The sequence below is a fragment of the Artemia sp. Qi Xiang Cuo genome, chromosome 5 (assembly GCF_049724085.1).
Source record: "Artemia sp. Qi Xiang Cuo chromosome 5, ASM4972408v1, whole genome shotgun sequence".
In the NCBI taxonomy this organism is placed as follows: Eukaryota; Metazoa; Arthropoda; class Branchiopoda; order Anostraca; family Artemiidae; genus Artemia; species Artemia sp. Qi Xiang Cuo.
In genome coordinates, this window is record NC_142798.1 from 82,829,642 (window position 1) to 82,853,504 (window position 23,863).

At 33.9% G+C, this 23,863-nt stretch overlaps 1 protein-coding gene across 4 annotated transcripts in view; it reads right to left on the reverse strand.

Annotated features, from left to right (window-relative positions):
* LOC148952631 (protein pangolin, isoforms A/H/I/S-like) overlaps positions 1-23,863 on the reverse strand; it is a 155,284-nt gene that overhangs the window by 75,836 nt on the left and 55,585 nt on the right. For all 4 annotated transcript variants that reach the window (XM_089089989.1, XM_089089987.1, XM_089089988.1 and 1 more), the window contains exon 4: positions 89-233. In XM_089089989.1, coding sequence (XP_088946115.1) covers positions 89-233 — 145 coding nt within the window. The remainder of the gene's footprint in view (positions 1-88; positions 234-23,863) is intronic.

Below are 23,863 nucleotides of genomic sequence, written 5' to 3' on the forward strand. Positions count from 1 at the left end.
GAATTTTTCTCTACTTATTTATAGCTTAACAATAACTGGGGCTTGATCACTTCTAGACCAGTCAAAAAGGTGAAATAAATTAACTTACTTAGTCCTCCGGGTGACTTGGGGTCTAACTGGTAAGGGGGGATACCCATATGAGCCGGAGGGGGTTGACTCAATGGATCAGCACCGGGATAAAAGAAAGACAATGGTGAACCAGCATGTGGTGGGGCTATACCCATCTTTCCAGCCTGCAAATATAAACAAAAAGAAAATATAAATATATAAAAATAATGATCGCTAATGCAATACTTTTCTACGCCTACATCAGAGTTGATAGAATTATCCAGTAAGTTTATCGCAGGTCATTTCTGGTCTTCATTCTCGGTACGAACAAAAAGCTCCTCCCACTTCTTTCTGCAATAGCGGGTTAGTCTGTTTCCGTCAATCAATGAGAAATGGTAACAAAGTGTATTATTCGTAATAGCGGGTTTCCACTTGTTTCGTGTCCAAGAGAAATCTGACTTGTCTACCCGTCAAAAGATCTAATGCCGCTTATGTTTCTATCTGCAAAAACGTTCTCTGGAGCACTCGCACCTTGGTCCGGGTTTTTATAATGGGTGAGATAGGGTATGATCATACTGCTAATTCTATAAACTGTGTTCTACATCTATGATAAAGAATGTGTGTAAAGACATCCGTATTATTCTGCATTCATGACTAAGCACGGTAAAATACGAGTTTTCATCGGTAAATACGTAATTCTTAATTAATTAGGGAAATGAACTACATGGCAGAAAATATAGCTTGCGACATCTTCCTCCTTTCCTATTGAACTTCATAAAGTCAACCGCACCTTCACTTGTTTTACCCAACATTATATTCTTAGCAATTTTATGATAAATATTTGGAGTCCGTTTGTAAAGCACCTTCAGATATTTTTTCAATTTTTAGTCTCTTTTTCACCAAAAGTAGCCCACTACGAAGGAACGGCAAATCGGGAATTTCCTATGCCTCCCGTTAGTAATACCGCCCAGAATATTGAATCATAGAGCTTATGTAGGAATCGTCTCTAGATTTTCAAGCTAAACTGGTCTCGTAAATATAGTCACCCCCCCCCCCAAAAAAAAACATACAAAAGAATTTACTTGTAAAAACGTCATGAAAAACCCTTCGTTGAATATGACTCAAAAAACTTTTCTGTTTATTACTGGTTATACTAAACAAAACATAATACAAAAATAAGTATACACCATAAAACCAGGAGTAAGTCATACAAAAGAATCAATCACGTTTTGCGTTCTTTTTACGTCATAAAAAAAGAATAGGGCACACAAAAGAACCAACAAGGTTTCGCTTTCTTATTACAGGCTAACATAGCAACAACAGGTAAATACAACAACGGGCAAAAAATGGCAGAGTAATTCGTTTTCCCCCTGACATGCTTAAGGAATAGTGATTCGTATAACAAAATAAGTAAAAAGAAGAAAAACAAACAATTACGGGTTAAATGACTTTGATACTGGACACCCTTTGATGGGCTGAATCGAATATTAAACTGTTTTACATGAGTCCCTATATCAATGCTTGTGCTACAAAAGGATTCATGTCCCTTCACTGTCAGAACAAATCCACCAGGAAAGTTTTTGCACAAAACTCAATAAAATGTGCTTAACTTTAGATAGTCGGGCACAAAATTATGCATTTTTTGTAAGCACCAACCACGAAGCGTATTCTGAATCATAATCCCAACAGAAAAACGGGGTATTTTCTAAGCCCTTCCCTCCAAAAGAATTGACAGGGTGTAGGAAGGTGGGACCTTTATTTACAAAAAATGATTAATACTTTATTCCAACCAAAAACTCCCATACGCCAAACAAGGCCGCATCCAGGGGGATCGGGGTTTGACCCCCCCCCCCTCTCCGAAATGTTTGTCCGACTCGTAAAAAATAACAAAAATAAATATAAACAAAATTTTTGATGCGTTTTTTAAAAGTTTTTTTGTAACCGCCTGAAAAAAAAATGTTTTCGTGCCCCCCTCCCTTCCACCGAAAAAATCCCGGATACGGTCCTGACTACAAAAAATGTAACGAAGCAAAAGAAGAAAAACTTGTTGGTTTTTATTTGAAACACCTTAAGATATATATATATATATATATATATATATATATATATATATATATATATATATATATATATATATATATATTTAACTTAATCTTGGCTGGAAGGATTTAAGACCTGACAACATTCGTATCCCAAAGCAATTAAGATTCCATTATAGAGTCTCTACTCCAAGTGCATTTCTGGAATACAATTTCAAAAAAAAATTGAAGCAAGAGGAGTCAGACACAATTTCACGACTGAAACGAGATCAAACGAAGTCGGTTTTCCCCCTTTAGTAATACAATAAAGCGAAGGTCACCCCCACGATACAATTTCTAACATAATATTATTCCAAAGGAAAGTAAATATTTTGTCGTATTTAATCGTCCCAATTCGTCCAGAATTATTGGAAAGTTTTATTCCAGGATTATCGGAATAGGAAAACCAACAGACACATTTCTAGGGAGAAAACCTAGGTGGATGGTTGAGTAGTTCCATATCAGGCCATAAGTTTTTTTAGCGGCCTGAAATCATGAATTTTGTTACAAAATAAAAGAAAAAAGAAGGTTTGTTGTAACTTAAATTAGTAGGATAATAAAACTTCCAGCAAAATAAAAGGTAAAATAAAGAAAACTAAGATAATTTGTTTCCGAATTTCTAAAATTTTTGTGCATCAGTTAGGTGACCTTTAGGTAGCATCCAAAGTACTATTCTTTTCCTTTCTTTTTTTTCACCTCCTCCACTTTCAGCTGTGAACTGAATTTAAGTTCACAGCTGAATTTACTGAATTTTACTGAAATAACTGAATTTAAGTAGCACCTAGAATAGTAAATAAACAAATTTTAAAAGTTTATTATGATCCCATCTTTTTCCATTGGGGAAATAAAACCACTTGCGCAACATAAAATACAGGTTATAAACTAGGTTATAAAAGTGGTATTTAGTGTAAGTATATACACAATAATATTCATAGATACAAAATAAACAACAGCTTTATATAAGCGTTCAACAAGCAGCGTTACAAGCATTGGCAAAAAATTTATCCAAGGGAAATACTGAAAACTATCGCTGATTGTATTTCTTTGATATATTTCCCAGTAAATCCCGGGGAAAAAATTGAGATATGAAATGAAGGATCGGAGCCTTTGAAGTTTCCGAATCCTCCCCTAGCCTCGTGGCATCAAAGTCTCGGGGAATAATAGATGCAAATCTTTACCATGGAAATAAGGGTTTGGAGAGTGGGAAATTTAATTTAAATTTTACTTTCAATTCGAGGTCAGATCAAGGGAAAAAGCAAGGGTAACACGAAAAAAATGCAAACATATTACATTTCAAAGCATCTGATGGCTATTGATTTTACTCATTACGTTATTACATATATCGTTTTATTACATTATTACGCTGATTTTACGCAGATTTTACTTATTGATGCGTGGAAGTTAGAATGACTGGAATGAACGTCAGCCATACATATTTGAACCGAAAATATGTATTGTTTTACGCACTGAAAATATGTATAGTCAACCAAAACATTTCAAACTTCAGTTTTTTTAGGGGGGGGGGGAGCAGTCATATCAATCTTCGTCTAGGATTGACTTTACTAACGTATGCCTCCTTAAAGTCTGCCTCTATTCTTTTGGATGCTACACCTTCTTACCGTCTAGCATTCCATCTAGAAATGACACTCGAAGTCAAGTCGTGTCAAGGAATCATCTAAGAAATCGCTCCCCAGGCCCAGCTTTACTCAACTTCAAATTATTTATTTTTTGGATTGTTTGTAATTCTTATTTATCTATAAATATTTTTGCTTAGGGATCATGGTGTTAGGTAGTTTTATTGTGTGTGAAATATTTATATATTTTAGGTAAATATATTACAAATATTTTTTCGGTACGCGGTTTTACCCTCCAACTCCTTATACCGCATGTTTGCTGTTATTCTTGTTTTTTTGTTAGTAGCATACCGTCGCAAGCGACGCTTTTGGTGTGCTACCGATTGATTTTGTTTCTGGGTTTTGAAAAAAAATTATCATTAATACTGCATTCGAACACACTAAATTTGAGCTTTTCAAAACCTCGACGAATTATGAATTTCTTAAAAAATGTGTAAGGAAGGCCTTGACATGCTCGATTAATTTTTTTTATGAAATTTGAACGGACTTATCCTGCCGATGAAACTAATCATTTCAGTATTTACTTTTGATTTAATATAACACCCAATCTCTTTTAAGAATATGTGTCTTAAACACTAATTTTCAAGCTTGATTCTCTTTATGACATGCCTCCCTTCTTTCTCTTTCTCGTTTTAATAGCAAACCACACGGTCCTGTCAAAAAGTGTGATATAATGCAAGTCTTGCAACGACTGAAATTCTTCTAGAAGATGTTTGGTAACATACATTAGGCCTCCGGATAGGAGTTTATTCTGAGTGTCTCTTTTGTCTAATGAAGCTTTTTTGATAAGTATTCTGGTTCTTCTTATTTGGATAACTTTCGCACAATCTCATCGCCGGAATCAAATTCCAACCCCTACAGTGGGTTGCTGCATCTGACATCAATCTTTGGGTCACGTTTTACCGAGCAGTAATCGGTCACACTACGGGCATGAACATCTTGGATCACTGAACCCTGGCTAGGATCATGTCTGAAATTTTATTGGAAGGGATCTAAGGCATACCAACTATTTTTCTGAAATAAAACTTGTCATCCGAAGATAGGGATTTTGTCACATTTACTGGTGACAGTTTGGCAAATGAGGTCACAAATCTAAGCGATAGGCACAAAGTTACGAAAATTTGTTTGCGTTTCCTCATCCCTGGCTGGGATAATATCAGAAATTTCGTCAGAGAATGTAAAGAACACCAATTATGATTTATTTTCTCGTTTTCTGAAATAAATATCATGCCATCAGAGAAGAGGCGTTTTATTGCATTAACTGTTCTTAAATTATAGTTTAAGGAGAAAAAACACTAGATTTGTCAAATTGTAGTATGAAGGGTCTACAGTTATTATGATTATTTTTTTTTTAACCTGTGGTTGCACATTGGATTGATCTCTACTTGGCAATCGGGGGCCCAGGGTTCGATCCCAGCGAGGAGCTTTGTAGTCAAGAACCGTCGTTAATCCAAAGACTGCATTAGATATTATTTATTTTTTCCGTCAGAAAGAATGTAAAGGACATCAATTATAATTTCTTTTTCTCTGGAATGTCGCATCAGAGGATAGTCGTTTTATTGCATTAACTGTTGACAGTTTTGGCAAATGAAATGAGGTCACAAGCTTCAGTGATAGGTTAATCCAAGAAAACTGTCGGCTTAGATGGAAAACCACAAACAAAGGTTGAATGAACACTCAACTGTCACCGATGACGCACTGATAAGATGTAATAAAAACAAACAGAAAATTGTCTTAATGGAATAAGTTAGAAAAGCATTATCAACCCGCTGCATCAGAATCAAGTCTTGAGTGTCGCTTGAACAAATTACTAGCAAACAAATCACAGCATGATCAAGCACATCTGTTGTCGGAACGCTTCTGATAAAATCTAAAAATGTCATTATGCCCCAAAGAAAGGAGAAGAGGGGCTTGAGGCAGAACAATGGCAACATCCATTTCTAAATGGAACTAATAGTATGGATTCCCCCGAAAAAAACGGGTCATTATCAAGGGATAAAGCTCTTGAAAAAAGAACTAGTGGACTAAGTGTGGTCTTACATAATGTGGTTGTTACTATGGATACAATTTGGAGGGATATTAGCTTTAAACTGAATTTGAAGCACGCATGTCATAGCATAATCTGATTTCGCACCCTAACTTTCTGGGGGAGAGCCTCAGAGCCACTCAACTACGTTAAATCCAAGGAATAAACCAAAAGCCACGAAAAGTTAAATCTGACTACGCTAAACAAATATTTCACCTGTATACACAAAGGCATCCTGGTACTGTCGTATTATCTGTAAAACCCGCGAGAAGTGAAGTTTGGTTAATGCTAATGACATAAAACAAAATAGGATAAAAATATACAGTTTAGAAGCAAATTTCGGCTATATATTTGCACAGCAGGGAGGGGGGGGAGTGAAATAAAGCATATATTAAATACGAAACCTAACCTAGGTACTTTTTTCCTCTAAACACCAAAAAACAAAAGTCTAAATGTTGTAAACGCAATGATAAATCACTGTTTGCAATGTTTCTTTAGAATGTTCACTGTATAATATCGCGCGTGTGTTACAGATAATACAACAGTACCGACATCCTCAGCGATGTAAAAGGGAACGAATTTTAACATAATAATTAAGAAAAGAAAAGACTACAAAATCAAAAGAGAATGAAAAGAAAAAAAAAACAATAAATTCCAAACAACTCCACGTAAAATGCAAAATTCTCCTTACTGCTTTGATTTGTTCTTTTAATTCTATTTTGATTTTAGTTTCTTTTTTTTCAAATTGTTATGTTTTTAATTATTCCCCCCTTTTCAACGCTGAGGACGCCTTTGTATATTCGTTAGAAATATTTGTTTCATTAATCTTCTTCTTCTTTTTCAAGAAGTTTTTCTTCAAAATTTACTTGTTTGGTTGAGTCAGAGTCGGCATTACCAATTTACTCGCTCCGCATACTCCAACTCTTAGCTGTTTTTTGTTTTTGTTTTTTAAACACGCCTTTTCTCTTTGTCTAGCATGGAAAAAATTGTAACAATAAGCCTTTGAAGGCTAAATTTTGTTTCGCTACGTCATGAAGACCTAAAAAAAGGCTTCCTCATTCAACCACGTAGATTCTACCTTTACATAGGCCTTTACTATGTAAAGGCCTTGGCCTTTACATAGGATTACAAAAAACTTCCTCATTAAACAACTCAATGGCGGCAATTAAGGATGGGCAGGACGGAGGAACAAATGGGGGCACCCCCCCCCCCCCCTTACTTTGATTATTTGTATTTTCATCGAAAATACCTTTTTTGGTATTTTCATTGAAAAAAATAAAGAAAAACTGCAAAATTACACCAAACCCTGAAATTTTCGCGAGTTAACACCACTTCAACAACTGGTCGCTATTGACAGCATTTTTCAACTTCAACTCCTTTTTTTTGTTCTACTGTAAAGTTTGTGACTTGAAATGCAGTATTATACTTTTTCCAATCAAATGAGCCCTTTTTTTTCCACGACTGCCCCTTCTATACGAAGCGGTCAGAAGGAAAAAAAGACAAAAACGAATAGAGGCCACACAAATTCTTTACTAATGCACCCCAAATGGTTAATGGGGGCGCTTTGATAAAACGTCATAATATAACGTCACATAACACAACTTGAGACAAAACATCTTGAAATATTACTGTCACTGTTGGCCATACAAAATCTAAAGCATGTTGTCCCCTTTTAAAACTTGTAATTTCACATCACGTCTTTTGAATTATCCTCAATACCAGGAAGGGGACTCGGGGTCTTGAGAGGCTGAATTGGAGGCAGAAGGTGGGATTATACACTTGACAAGGATTTCCCAGCCCATTGAATTAATTATGATTAATCGTAAAAAACCCATCCCTAAAAAAAAAACTAACAAAATTATATTTTTGGGATAAATCTTTTTATTACCTAACTTTTTTATTAAAAAATATTATTTAGTTTAAAAAACTGTAATTATTTCGATAAGAAAAAAAAATTATATTTCGGCATAATTATTTCAAGTTTTTTTCCTTGAACCAATCTTGGAGATATTTTCTTTGGTGTGTAGTGCCACTAAATTCAAAATGCCATCTTTTGTCATTTTATTGAAAATGCCCTTTTTGGTATTTCCTTTGAACGAAGCAAAAAAAAATAATCCCAGATTTTAACAAATACAATATACATAATTTTGACTTAACATACATCAAATAAGCCGAGAAACTATCCAAATCACGCGCCTTAATTCAATGTGTATTCAAACCTTCTTGGCAGAATGGGAGGGGGATTTTAGTTTAACTTCCGGTTTATTCAGAGGCATGGCTTTAGCAACCCCGGCTAGTTGGGTTACCTTTTGCGGAGCATGATTTAAATGCCCAAATCTAAGTCACCCCTTGCGCGACAATGGAATTGAGTTGGGCTTGTTTTAGATGATCCGTAAAACCCTCGACAGAATAAATTCCAAGCTCTACAAGTTGATTCGGTAACAGAAGAAAAATATTAAGAAAATAGCAAGGAAGAAAAATAGGGAAAGAAAGAAAAGGCCTTTAAATATCTCAATGGGTTACAAGAAGAAATATCCAGCCGATACTACTTATAGCGAGCCAAACAAACCAAAGAATAACGATCAAAGCGAGAGGGGAAACAATACGCAAAATAAATATAAAAAAAGATGACGAAAAAAACGTCATAATCCTCATGGCAAATAACAAAACATGATGATAAAATAATACGGTACTCCTGCATTATATGGACCTTTACAAGGAAACCAGTCACGAAAACCCGAGGCACCCACTCGACAAAAGCAGATTTGACGCTATCTAATGTTGTATAAACAAGTGTTGAGGGGTTTCTCACTCTGGGAACTATATTTAAACTGTTGTTTTTTGTGTTTAGGGGGGAAAGGTATCTAGGTTAGGTTAGGTTGAGTATTTAATATATGCTATGCTTTACCCAGCCCGGGATACCCCCTCCCACCCTGATTGAATAATTAGATACATCTCAGAAATGAGAGGGGGAGGGGTGAAGTATATGCCCTGTTGGACTGATTTTACATGATCCGAACAACCATTGACGGATAAAATTCCAAGCTCTACTCGTTGGTTTGATAAGAGAAGAAAAATTGTCAAATAAATCTTTAATACTACACATCTAAACAAATTATGATACCGTTTCAGAAAGATTAATTCACAGTGATAAGAATTCCTAGACATTGCAAAATAACCCAGATGTCAAAAATCAGAATATTTTTAATAACAACAGTTTAGTACCGATACGCAAAACCTATTAAGTAATACTTTTAGCGAAACTAAGTTACTTACATAGGCTACAGTACTTATACAAAATAATAAAATATCGATTGCTGCCGTCCGACTGTTTGGCTACAAAAACTTAGTTCCAGTTCGAATTAAAATTTCAGCCTCAAAATTAGAAAAGCCCCATTGGTAACTCAGAAGCCTCAGAAATTAATTTGAAATCGTAAATCCTTTTCGAGCAACTTATAAATACAAAATCAAACATACTCCCCAAATCACTCCTCGAATTTAGCATAGGTCTCTTCAGATTTAAAATAGATCGTATCAGATAAGAAGCAACTCGCAGCACTTACGTCACCTGGTGTATGATTATGTTTTTCTTCTTTCTCTCTTTTAGATACCTCTAACATTAATTTCTAATTAGCATTAATTGTATATTAATTGTAATTGTGATTAGCAATATTAAATATTAATTGTAATTAGCAATAAATTGCTAATTACAACTTTTATAGCGGCTATTCAGCCGCTATAATTTTTGCAAGTCATGTGCGAATATCTGCTTTGTAGTAGTACTTTTTGGCAAAATTTAGCAATTGACAAGCTTTTATACCAAGAATCACAGGAGATTGATTGGTACAGTCAGACTATCTTGCTCTAAAACAGAATTGAAGTTCAAATTTGGGACTTTTCGAAACTGGAAAGTCAGTTTCAAAATTGAGAATTTCGAAATTTAATTTGAAACTGATTCCTTTGCAAATAATTTCCAAACATTTAAATCCTACTTAAATCCCAAATGATGGTTCAGATGTCAAGCTTAAAAACAGGTAGGCCTACACCACATGGTTCTGAACAGAAAAATCGCCCAAACATTTAAATCTTTAAAGAAACGGAGCCCCCTCCAATCCTGGGAGGTTCAGGTTTAACATCTCTAAAGAACCTCAAACTTGCACAAGAAGACACAGGCACTCTTACAAAATATGCACCTTGCAATAGCGCAGTGGATGAAACCATACCTCTTAATCAGAGTAGCTTCAGCAGCCTGGCCAGACGGGTCGCCTTTGCGCCATTTTTGCGCTTTTTTGAGCCGTTTGTGCGTTAATTTTTCCAAACCGGTGCATTTTTATGGGGGAAATCACTCATTCGGCGCATTTTCACTAGAAAAATGAAGCTTTCGGCGTGTTTTAACTTTTTTGGTGGCACAACTTTAAACCAAACATCTGGCAAACACGGGTTTTCAGTTCAATATTGCCTATTTCCAGAAGATATTCTACTACGCTGTCATTCTTCTCATAATATATGCTCAATATTTGGCACACACATCCCATTCTCACAATATACGTGTTGTACCATATTCAAATCAAGGCAAATGACGCGACGTATTGTGATTTGAGATACCCAAATTCGCATTACTATACACAAAAAAAATATCATGTTTAGAAAAATTTAGTTCCGTCAAGTATACAATGAAATTTTAATCTATTATCTACTTCAAATATTTTCAATAATGCTTCCCAAAAGTAGATTCTTTAATAGGGTCTTGACAATTTAATTGTTATGGTAAAACAATCAATCGCTTGTTCAGCATCAGCCACTAATTTCTTATATATTTCTTAATCAATCATTTCTTAATGCTTGAAATGATTTTAACACTGAAGGTTTAGAACTAAGTGCGGAATTCATTCGAAAGTCCGAAACCAACACCATACAGTCTTGACAGCTTTAGGCGGAGTTCACTTTGATTCGGCTATTTCGCTTATATTTGAGTGGGAGGGGGGCCTAATTAATTCTGCACCGGGCACCACCAACCGTATGAACGGCAGCACCCCATATTGGTCAACTTGACTGGCTCCTTGCACCCTATTAACCTTGAACATGTAATTAAACATCAACTAAATTTGTCCTTGAAAGTCACGATAATGTTGTTTCTATATGATTTATTGTTCTAGTATCCACTACTATTTCATATAAGCCACATCAAAGATCCCCTGGCTGGATGGGAGATCCGATTTTCCAATTGGATGAGTGTCTTATTATCCCCGCCCAAATGTTTTCCCTTGTGTTTTGCCCTAGCGACCTCTATCCTAATTAAGTAGTTTCAGAAGGGGTGTCCCGGCAATCAAACAAGGTCCCCATGGAAACGCAAACCCCATCACTTGAATTTAGGTTTCCATTTTCCTTAGAGACAATTGAACTTGAAATGGAAAAATCGGTGTCATTTCGTAAAAGACAAAAACTAAACATGCAACTCGAATATAGGAATAGGTTTACTATTACAAAATCATTGTTTGTTAATGAAACAAAATGTTTGGTTTTAAATGAGCAAGGACAATATATTTCGCTGTGGGAGGGGCAAAAGATAAAGAGGATCCTCTCTTTGTATGCTCCTGTTTATTGGTACATATATTAACCCCTTTAAAAAATTTAAGATCCTTCAAATATAAATTATACTAATTTTTAAGATTTGAAACAGCTGCTCTCAAAAATTTCCCCTTACCTCTCTATTTTTGCCATCCAAGTCCATAAGAAAGGGTTTTAGAGATTAAGCCGTGTGAGACACAGCGAAGGGTAGCAAAGATTTATGTAGATCTTTAAAGACATATGACTTTAAAACGTTACATCTCCTTTTAGGGATAGACCATGTACTGGTGAAACTAGGGGGTAAATGAGCCCTCCTGACAGTAGTTTATTCGATTTGATCTCTCCCCATCCGAGATAATTCTTCTAAATATATTGTCTGATCAAGTTGAATTAAAATTCGTTTATTTTCCTGCTATTTACGTAGTAAAATTTTCATTACCATTTTCTTTCACTAAATAACTCCCTTCCTTTTCCAATACGTGTCTTTGGGCAAATTATTCCTCGTCTATTGATTGCCTTCGGAATGGATTTAAACCTAGTTTATTTAGCTATTTCTTATGTTTTTTATGAAATAGTTAACAATTTACTTAACTATTTCAAATGTTATATTCACAGGATCCAACGGACTATCCCTGGTAAGAATGGTATAAACAGTAACCAAAAAAACCTTTATTCCAAGTTTGATGTTTTCCAACGAACTATCAAACAGTTCGTGGTAACGAACTGTAAGTAAGGAGTGACCCGGCTCCTTACGTGGGATGATCTTTCCATGGAGGATCTTTCCTTGGGGGAAGGGACATTTCTATGAAGAGGGAGCCGGATTTCCCAACATTATTTAAAAACTATCAGAAATTACATTAAAAAAAACAAGATTTTTCAACTGAAAGTAAGGAGCAACATTAAAACTTAAAACTAACACAAATTTTTACGTATGAGGGGGTTTGCCCCCTAGTCAACACCTCACTCTTTACGCTAAAGTTTTTTTTAGTACTTTCAAAAGAGCTATCTATTCTAATTAAACGGCTTTTGTGATTCAGTGGTTTGTGATTCCAACAAAATCCGAACTTTAGCGTAAAGAGCGAGGTATTAATTAGGGGGCGAACCCCCTCATATACGTAATAATTTCTGTTCGTTTTAAGTTTTAATGTTGCTCCTTACTCTCAGTTGAAAAAAACTTGTTTTTTTATTGAATCCCTGGTAAGAATGGTATAAACAGCAACCAAAAATTCTTTATTCCAAGTTTGATGTTTTTCTGCTTCTGAGAACCACTTTCAAAACTGCGTCATTCTTTATTATATACTTATCTATATAGATATTACAGATGAGGAGGTAAAAATGTATAATTTCCGGCGGCACATGGTTGGCATGGCATTAAAACTATACAATTTAGTACCTTATCATGTTTTGCCATGATAAGAAAGACCTCCATTCATGTCAGACCCTTAAGCACAAAGTCGAATTAGCAAAAAAAAATCCAAGGTACAAAAAAAAGCAAGGTCTAACTCGACTTCAAGGGCAAATTATCAAAGGCCCCTTAAAAACTGTCGTTAGAGAAAAGGGAAGGATTCGTCAAATTAATCGTCAGCCCAGTCCTAGGAAAACACGAACAAAATTTGGACCCAATTGAGCGAAACAAGGAGATTTGGTGCCACTGATTTAACGCCTCGTTTGTGGGTTAGAATTTTTAACGCTTTGACAAATTCAGCTGTAAATTTCAAGTCAACGAATCAGCAGTTTCTCCAAATTGAGTTCGCACTAAAAGTTTGAAAATGATTTCTATAGGGGAATATAAATTTAGAGCTCTCCAACCGTTTATAATTGGGTTTAGCGGGACTGGTGCTTTTCAATTAGGCCAACTCACGTTTTTTCCAAACTGCTTTAGAAAATAAAATATTTCGTCAGGATAATCGACATAGATTTGTCAAAAGTAAAACAACGGCAGGTCCTAGGAACGGTTAAATACAACTCGCCTTTTTATCAAAAATAATTCTTAAAAAACAAACTTTTTCCGAAAGAGGAGTTTTTCAAAGAAAATTAAAGAGCCATATAAAAGTCTACGGCAAACGGAAATTAAGTCCTACAATAATCAAAAATTAAAATGAAGAGAAATTACTATAAACATATAAATAAAACCAAAAGAAAGCATAAACTGAAATAAATAACCACATTAAACATAAATAATTCAAACTTAAAATAGACAGAAATTTTTATCAATGAATAAATGAAACCCAAAACGAGCATAAACTACAACACATAAACACATCAAACATAAATATGATAGACACTAATATAGATGAATACTTAAATCCTAAAACGAATAGAAATTAAAATGAATAATGATGTTTAACTTAAAACGAACACAAATTTATACAAAAAGAAGTAGGGCTATGGCCCCCACCACCCCTAGAGGCTCTAAAGGCTATTAGTACATTTGCATTTATTGCAAACTAGGTATATTTTGAACAGTGTTGTCTAATTTTCAAAACATTGACAAAAATTAAATTTTAAATAAAATCACGATAATAGTCAAGACGAATGGAAAGAATTAATTGAATATAAACCGAATGCTTAATATATAATGATATTAAATCCTGGGAATCTTAGCAATTCGAAATTTTATTTAAAAGAAACTTTTGATTTGTCGATGTTTCAACTGTCAAAGAAAAATGTTTCAAATATATTTGGTTTTCAACAAACCGCAAAACACACAATAATCATTAGGAAAATCAGGGGTACTGGGACAGAAACCTTACTCCCAGTTGTAATTGTATATGTTCCTTTTAAGTTTGACTCAATTCATTTTCATTCTTCTCGTTTTATAATTTATTTATTCATCTATATCAGTATCCCTTATGCTTCACGTGGTTATTTATTTTAATTTCTGTTCATTTTGAGTTTTACTTATTCGTTGATAAACATTTCTGTCAATTTTGAATTATTTCTGTCAAGTTTGAATTATTATAGGATTTTAGTTCTATCCGTCTTGGGTTTTAATATGACTCTTTACTTTCCTTTGAAAAAAATATTTTGGAAAGCATTTTTTAAATCAATTCTGTTCTTTTGATTGCCAAAGTTTTATTATTGGTTAATATTACGAATATTTTTTCAGATTTTTCAGGTTTTCTGCTTAAGAATTAAAATATTGGATTCTAATTTTAATTCTAATAAGGTGATCTGAGGGTTGGCTTTGATTGTATTGAATATAATTATTGCATAAACTTAGCTCACTTGAAATCAAGGTTTACGACAGTAATTGGCTCTTGATTCAACAGCAATCCCTACACCCAAGGCCGTATCCAGGACTTTTTTCGAGAGGGGGGGGGGGTTTAGAAAAAGATTTTTTTTTTTAACAAAAATTAAAATACACATCAAAAATTTGTTTATAGTCTCTTTTGTTATGTTTTTGCGAGTCGGACAAACATTTCAGGAGGGCCCTACTCCTTTTTAGGTCTTGTACATCCTGAAATACACTAAAACTTGCTTTTTACAATTTCTTGGCCCACTAAGCCTCTACAAAAACTAATTGACCTTTTCATCGCAGAAAGACAGAAACAACAAAGACTGAGAGGCTTCTTATTTTTTTCCCTTAAAATTAAACCTCGGACAAGACCCACCTCCCAAATCGATCTATAAAAACTTGACAAATCCCCCTTGGCAGTGCAACATAATACCACCTGCAAAATTTGCTTCCATTGTATCAATAAGCAGTGACAAGTAGGCTTTGTGCTAACAGGCCATTTATGGCCACATTATTATGCTGGGAAAAGTATCTAATAGCAGGGCACTTCAATATCACAACTTTTGACAGTGTTATGATCGCATTATGAATAAACGACGGAATAGGGGGATTAATAATTGAGATCCCTTTAGTTGTGAAAAGGCTATGAATTCGTGATGAATCTCTCCTGAGCAAAATAAACAAATGTTAGATAGGACATATGTTTTGTGGGTTTCACAAGGTGAAACACAAAAAATAAAAAATATTAAGAATGCTTTTGTAGCTTAGCCTAGACTTTATTTTTTCCCTTTTTCAGAATTAGGTTCCCAAATTCAAGTTAAATAGCAAAATACAAACTAATCCAACGCGGAAAGCATATCCTTTTTGGAAATCAGGGGCGTAATTTCGTCAAGATTCTGGGTGGGGGTTGGGTGTAAAGTTAAAACCAATTTCCCTAAGTCAAGTGAAAACGACAGTGAAAAAAGAAAGAAGAGCCTAAAGATATATACCATGAGCCAAAGGTATAATAAAAAAAACTGATCTATTTCTGTGGATGCTTGAGTTATGTAAGTGTATCTAATAGCAGGGCACTTCAATATCACAACTTTTGACAGTGTTATGATCGCATTATGAATAAACGACGGAATAGGGGGATTAATAATTGAGATCCCTTTAGTTGTGAAAAGGCTATGAATTCGTGATGAATCTCTCCTGAGCAAAATAAACAAATGTTAGATAGGACATATGTTTTGTGGGTTTCACAAGGTGAAACACAAAAAATAAAAAATATTAAGAATGCTTTTGTAGCTTAGCCTAGACTTTATTTATTATTTTGACAAGATTTTTGAAGACTTTTGAAGACTCTGAATTTCAGCTGGGGGGCAAACTGGGGTCTGGGGGAGGGCAATTACCCCCCTGCCCCATAGAAAGTTACACCCTTGTTGGAAATGCATGCAAAAAAAGTTGTTGGAAAAAGCTACAGGACCATCAACGGATTAGATCCCACTGGAACTGTCTTTGTGCATCAGTATAGAACATACGGTTAGCTGGTTTAATATCGTGCTCACAATTTGAAAATAAGGACATTGAAATAATTATTTCAAAAGGGAGGCTACCTGCATTTTTTGAATGTTTTTTTTTTAATATATGCGACAAAATTCGTATCAATTTACAATAAATAATTTAAAGTAGTCAATTTTCAAGTTATATTTTTTTTTCTCAAACTGCAATATTACTGAAATCGGCCTTTTTTTCTCTCTCTTTTGTTTAAGACACTCTAGTAACATGACGCCACTCGGGGGTGGGGGTTGCTACTTGTCCCTGTAAAAAGACCTAGCAACTAAAACATTAATTTGACAACCTATGTGCCAGCAATGGCTCTGGAGCAGAGGCAGTTTTAAGCGAGGAATTGAAGAAGCACTTGCCATGAGCGCAGATATTTTAGGGACACAAAATTTAAAATAAATAATTTAAGGGTCCATTTTGTAAGCTACATATGACACCTGTTGAAGATTGCTTTTTTATGACCTAGAATTTTTAGAATATTTTTTTTTGTTCAATAGATTCTTCGGCTGCAATTTTAGGGACTTTTTTCCCAACAGATTTTATCTCTCTCTCCCTCCCCCCCCCGGGATCTGCTGCTGTGCTTGAGTGGTTGCCAAATCCAAAAAATGGTATAAACCAAGTGACGTGCACCAGGTGACTGGCGCGAAGAATGCCATGCGTGACTAGAAGAAGCGCAGCATGGCAGAATGATTGGCGCTCCGAGACGTATACCAGCTGGCGGAGAATGGGCAACCCCTCGATAGTTTTTGTTTTCCTAAACGCTACTGAGGGCACTGCAAGAAGGATACCGTATTTTGCGATAAGGTAGGGTACCTGTCGAAGAAAAGAACAAATTTTATTTCGTTGAGGGAAGGGCAATATAATATTTAAGTGATCCCAAGCAATTAAAATTTCTTCCAGTCAAGAGAACAGTGTAATTGTCCTCTCTTCAAATTGATGCTTTCAATAGAGGACCGGCAAGAAATTGGATTTCGAGAGGTTAGATTCAATGAAGGGTCTTTTCATCTTGCGTGCTTGGTTGAACTTTTCCAAAAGGCTAAATCCCTCTTTTCCATTTAATCCTACTCCCTAAAATACAGGGATTTCTCCCCCGAGCTGGAATCAAAAGCTCTAGTTAGCATATTACAAAAAGGATTGTCGACTGTTGTCCTAATGACACAGGGGACACGTGATACTACAATAGATACCAGTAGTGAATCTGCTCTTGATCAATTTCAAATCCCTACTCAAATAGAGAGTTGAATTTCACTGAATTTAAAAGGATTCCAAAACTTGAAAATCGGCTCCCCTTCCTTTTATTGATAGATTTTTGCGGCGATAAAATGAACACTAAAAGTGAAACAAGTCAATTTTGACGTTTAACGTCTGAGTGATCATTGCACACTGATACATTGAGAGGTATTCGTGTGTGTTTAAAAGATATGTAAATATTTACTAAGGGCAATAGCGGCAATATATGCCCAAATGGGTTATGCTTGATTGAAATGTCGAAGAGTACAATAGGATACGGTACGATTGTGCTATCACAGGCCCACTAATTTATTGGGGAGGGGGTTTGCAATATAGAAAAACCTGCAAACTACAGGAAATTATCGGCCAATTGTAGAAATTTTAAGGTTTATGTTTCTTTGTTCACAAACAGAAGAATAATTTTTACAGTTTTACAAATGCTGCACTTATTAAAAACTTTTTACTAGCGCGCAGCACATGAAACAACCAGATTTCACCAACTCTAATACAATAAATAATATATATATATATATATATATATATATATATATATATATATATATATATATATATAATATATATATATATATATATATATATATATATATATATATATATATATATATATATATATATATATATATATATATATATATATAGATAGATATATATATATATATATATATATATATATATATATATATATATATATATATATATATATATATATATATATATATATATATATATATATATATATATATATATATATATATATATATATATATATATATATATATATATATATATATATATATATATATATATGTTATTTATTGTATTAGAGTTGGTGAAATCTGGTAGTTTCATGTGCAAAATCCAAAAAAACATGAACTGCCATCGACGGATACTAGCGAACAACTGCCATCGAGTATCCGTTGATGACAGTTCATATTTTTTTGGATTTTGTGCAAATCGCGGATATTGGCGAATAACTCGCTTTTATGGTTGTTAGGTATTTGGTTTTAATTCTTATAATTTTTGGCCTTTATTGAATTTTATTCCATCTTTTAAGTTTTTGGCTTTTTCTTTGGTTTTGTGGTTCTTTTCACATTGACTTTCCGCGCTTGTTTTTTGTTGTTTGTTTTTCGTTCGGCACTTTCCATGGAAACATTATTTTGTTTCGCGCTGAAGAAGAGAGGCGTTTGTCCTCTCGAAATATTCGCTTTGTTGTGTTTTTTCAGTATTTTCATTTGGCCTTTAAAAACCCGATATTTGCTCGTTTTTGTTTCTTCATATATATATATATATATATATATATATATATATATATATATATATATATATATATATATATATATATATATATATATATATATATATATATATATATATATATACATATATATATATATATATATATATATATATATATATATATATATATATATATATATATATATATATATATATATAAGAGAGGACGATATCTGGATTGTCAAAGGGCTTGGAATGTATAATATTTTTTCTCCACATTATTGGGGGGGGGGGGCAACTGCCCCCTTGCCATCCCCAAATGAAGCCCCTGTTTACCCGTTAAATTATAGCAGTAGAAAATTTTGTATTTAAAAGAAGGATGTCAAAGGGAGTGTAAGTCTTATTTAGCATTTGTCTTTTTGTATATATATATATATATATATATATATATATATATATATATATATATATATATATATATATATATATATATATATATATATATATATATATATATATATATATATATATATATATATATATATATATATATATATAACAAAACAGACGAACAATAAACCAGACACATTCAGCAATATCATTTCCATAACACACCCATACCATTACCCCCTACCACTACTCCTCCCTACTACCCTCAATCATAACAAACTATCCAAAACAACATTCAAAATAGCCCTAGTCCTGCTTCCTACCAATGTAAGTCAAATTACCCGTCATTTAATAAACACTCCTTTATGTAAGAAGAGATAGGCATGAAGTGCCCTGCCCATCCTGTGTATATCTTTGAATGGGTATACCCAATCTGTTAAGATATACAAAGTCTACAAGTTTACTCAATCTTACGTATTAAAAGAAAAATTGAGCATATTTTTGGGGGCTTTACTAAGAACATCGGCACATAATTGCAAAATTAGTTTTCTATAGTTTTGTATTTAAGTAAGGAATTTTAAGTATTCAACTTTTTAAAATGAGGAAAATAGAAATATCTCAGTCATTATTACTAGTCGAAGATTCAAAGTCTATTTCACAATTTCATCTCAGCTTAATATGTGGTACCTTCTTACCCCTTATTCAGTAAAATCAGGGATAAGACACAGAGAAAAAGAGATTGCTGTCCAAGGGAGCGCCCACTTTCCACCACGCTCCGCCACACAGTTCCACTGCGTTTGGCACAGTTTACATGTTAAGCGTTTGGCACAGTTAACATGCTCTCATAGCATGAAAACAGGCGCACGTAAAAGGTTCTTGGAGGGGGGGACTTTTAAAAGACCTAAAAAATACAAAAATAAAAGATCAGTTTTTCAAATTCGGTAAGAAAAATAAACCTTATCGTTCCAAAAGATCAATGTGCTCTACAAATATAAGACAGTATTTTCTCATAGTACTCAAAGAGGCACGGAAAGAATATTTTGCTTAAGCTGACGGCGAGAGGGGGGGGGGGTAAAATTGAACACAAGAAATAGGCGCTTAATATATACATACAAGATATATATATATATATATATATATATATATATATATATATATATATATATATATATATATATATATATATATATATATACATACATATATATATATATATATATATATACATATATATATATATATATATATATATATATATATATATATATATATATATATATATATATATATATATACATATATATATATATATATATATATATATATATATATATATATATATATATATATATATATATATATATATATATATATATATACATACATATATATATATATATATATATATATATATATATATATATATATATATATATATATATATATATATATATATATATATATATATATATATATATATATATATATATATATATATATATATATATATATATATATATATATATATATATATATATATATATATAATTTTCAGAGGGGGACAAGGCTTCCCTCCTGCAAATTCGTCAACACACATGATTTATTTTTTTGTGTTAAATCAAGAGGAGAGTAATCTTTGAACATAATACCAAAAACGATTGATTTTAATAAAAAATATTTAACAATTATAAATCGGAAAGATTTTAGGAGGGTAGTGAAGCCCGCTTCCTCTGCATACGAAATTAACCACCAACCCGTCTCATTTTAACCGCTACTCAAAATTCAAGGTAATACAAAATCCACTATTTCTTTCTTTCTGTCAAATCAAGGGGGACATAAAATTCGAACAAAATTCCGAAAAACGTTGTTTTATGTAGAAGTTGTATGAAGAATATAAAACTGCAATATTTCAGGAGGAAAGAAACGCTCCATCCCCCTCCACCTGCATGCGAGATTAACCACAAGTCTGCGTGATTTTAATCGAATGTTTACACTTCAAAGCAATTACAAAAATCCAGAATTTCTTCCTTTTTGTCAAATCAAGTGCACAGGACGAGCAGCTAAATTGAGATTCTATATTAGGCAGAAGATGTACAGCTAAGCTTGCTCTTATAAAAACCTGTGAATGCAGCAACTATAAGTTTCGACAATGATTGATCTTCAATGACCGCCCCTGTCTGATTTGTAAGGAGAAATAATCTTCGTTTTTTATGAAGCAAATTGGCCAAGGAATTTCAGAATGTGTAACGAACGGATTTTCATGTTTTTGTTCTTCAAGTTTCGGGATAGACATTCAACAAAAATTAATCCAATTTTCGATGAGAAACATCGTTGAAACATTTAAATGTAGACAACAAGATCTTCATTAAGATGATGCGCATGACTTTTAGACGCTTCTTGCACAATTTCCATATTTATTTCAAAAAATTAGTACGTCATTAAGTTACAAGGATACTACAGTGTCCATTTGAAACCAAAAGCGACTTGATATTGAGGCAGGCAAATTTTCGCAACTATGTACAGGAGTTCTAATACTCTTAAATGGTTTGCAACAGGGCTTCTAATTCTCCGCCCCCTAGTTTCACCTCGCATAGCACACTCCCGCCATACTACTTGTCTTCACACAACGCATGGCATGCTTCGCGCCACGTTTGGTAGACTTCCACAAAGCCCATGGATACAATTTTTTGAAACGAGCGACCAAACCACATTTGGAATGAAGCCAGGCGTACTTTTTTGCATTAGACGTGTGAAGTTTATCAGACATGAATGCTATACCCCACCACACACCCCTCCACCATATTTCGTTGTTATTTAGCCAAAACGACACCTGTCGTCCCTCAAATACGCTGCTGCCACAACGTAACCCCAGTGGGGTTGCACGAACGCGTTTACGTTTAGGAAGTACCTCCGTTATGTTCGGCGGTATGCCTTCTTTGGTTTTTACGTTCATCATGCTCTCGTTCATTGCCACTGGAGAATAGACCTGGGTGTTTGTGCAAGTCATATCTGACATACCGGATATTGATTTCTAACACTAATCTTCCCGGAAAATCTCAAGGTTCTCGCGACTCCCTACAGGAGGCCTCCTACATTTTTTGTACAGTTCACATTTTTTTGAATTTTTCGAGTCCGTTTCGAAAAGTTTGACAGACCATATTTCAAACAGTAAGCTGTACGAAAAATATATTTCTACCCTGCTTTTGCCAATGAACGATGACAGATTGCCCAAAGATCGCCCTTTTCGGCTATCCATCTATGGTTAAACAAAAAGAAGGTCGTTCCTGAATGTGGTGAGTAGAGGTCGTAAGGAAGGATTTAAAAAGAATTGAAACTTCTTGCGAGGCTGTAAAGAGGGAAGCTTTGAATAGATCAGAAAGGAAGAGGAGCATGCGCAGCTGAGTTGACCTTGGGCGGCTTGGTGCTGTAGTGAGTTGCTGTTAGTGGTAGTAGTAGTGGTAGAAGTAAAAATTCTTCACCCCAAATTGCTGAGCTCACACAGACTGTTCCATTTGAAAAATTTCTGAGAAAAATACACAAATGGAAAGCAGCCAAGGTGACTCAAATAATCAAGATAACTGTCAGCTTAAGTTCTCCCTACGCCCGAGAAAAAACTGATGTCATACTCTATTCAACGTATAAGAATCAAACAAATTATTTGCCTTTTCAAAACCAAATGTTTGGGTGGACTTAAGGGATTTTTCAATCAAAAGACATTTTGTAAGCGTGTAACAATCAATCAGCGGTAAAATCCCCAACTGCCAACCCAAAGAATGTGCAAAGTCGGTAGGTGGACACGGAGTTTTAGTTACCCTCAATATTTGGGGACAATGGAGGGAAAGAACGGATACCGCAAAGCCAGTTAAACGACAGATAATCATGTCCGGCAAACACTGTCAATACGAAGACGTCATAGATACGAATATAAAAGAGGCTTCTAAAAAAGGCCTTTTTTTCTTTGTTCCTACTTTCTCACTTGAGAAGTTAAAGTACAAAAAGCTACGGGTGAATGAAATAGTTAAGTCATGAATGCTACATAGAGCAAGTATAATAGAATATATTTTTTGAAAAAGAGTAATATACTAAAATAACCCATGATACACATGGATAAATGTACAAAAATATTCCATGGCACACATCCTATAGGATCCTCAAAAATAAAAACTTTAGAAGTATTTCCAAAAATAATAGAAGGAAACAGTTACATGCACGTACAGTGGAACTTATTCCGAGGGGGGGGGGCGTAGAAAACAAAAAAGGGTGAATTTTTGCAGGTTAAAAAAAAGATTCTAAAAGTTTCTGAGAAGGGCCAGGCCCGAAGCCAACTGTGTATTTGTAAAGTTGTGGGAATTGATTGCAGCAACGCTACATTGAGGTCCAGTAAAATCCACTAAGTATATAAATGGAGTTTTTTTCTTAAAAATGTTTTGAATTTTACAAGAAAAATTGAAGTAAAACTTCATTTGCACTTAAAAAACAGCTACTTTTCAAAATGTATGTGCCCCACACATAATGATAAATAAACAATATCAGTTTGTATCCCTTCCCATATCCTCTTTTGACATCATTCTTGCTTTTTTTAGCTTTTAGAAGAAAGGCTTTATTGGATTTTAGGAATAAAATAGCCAAAAACTGAACAAAAAACATACTTTTGAAAAATAAAGCGTAAAAAGGAATTATTAAATTTATTGAGATAATTCTTGAGAGCATTAAGGCTAGCAAGATTATATATGAAATATCAGCTATTTTAATTCATTTAGTGCCTCTGGGATAGCCATCTGTCGCTATGTAGTTTGGATAGATTCAATTTAAACTACTGGGGTAATTATCAAGCAATTCTGACTAGCTA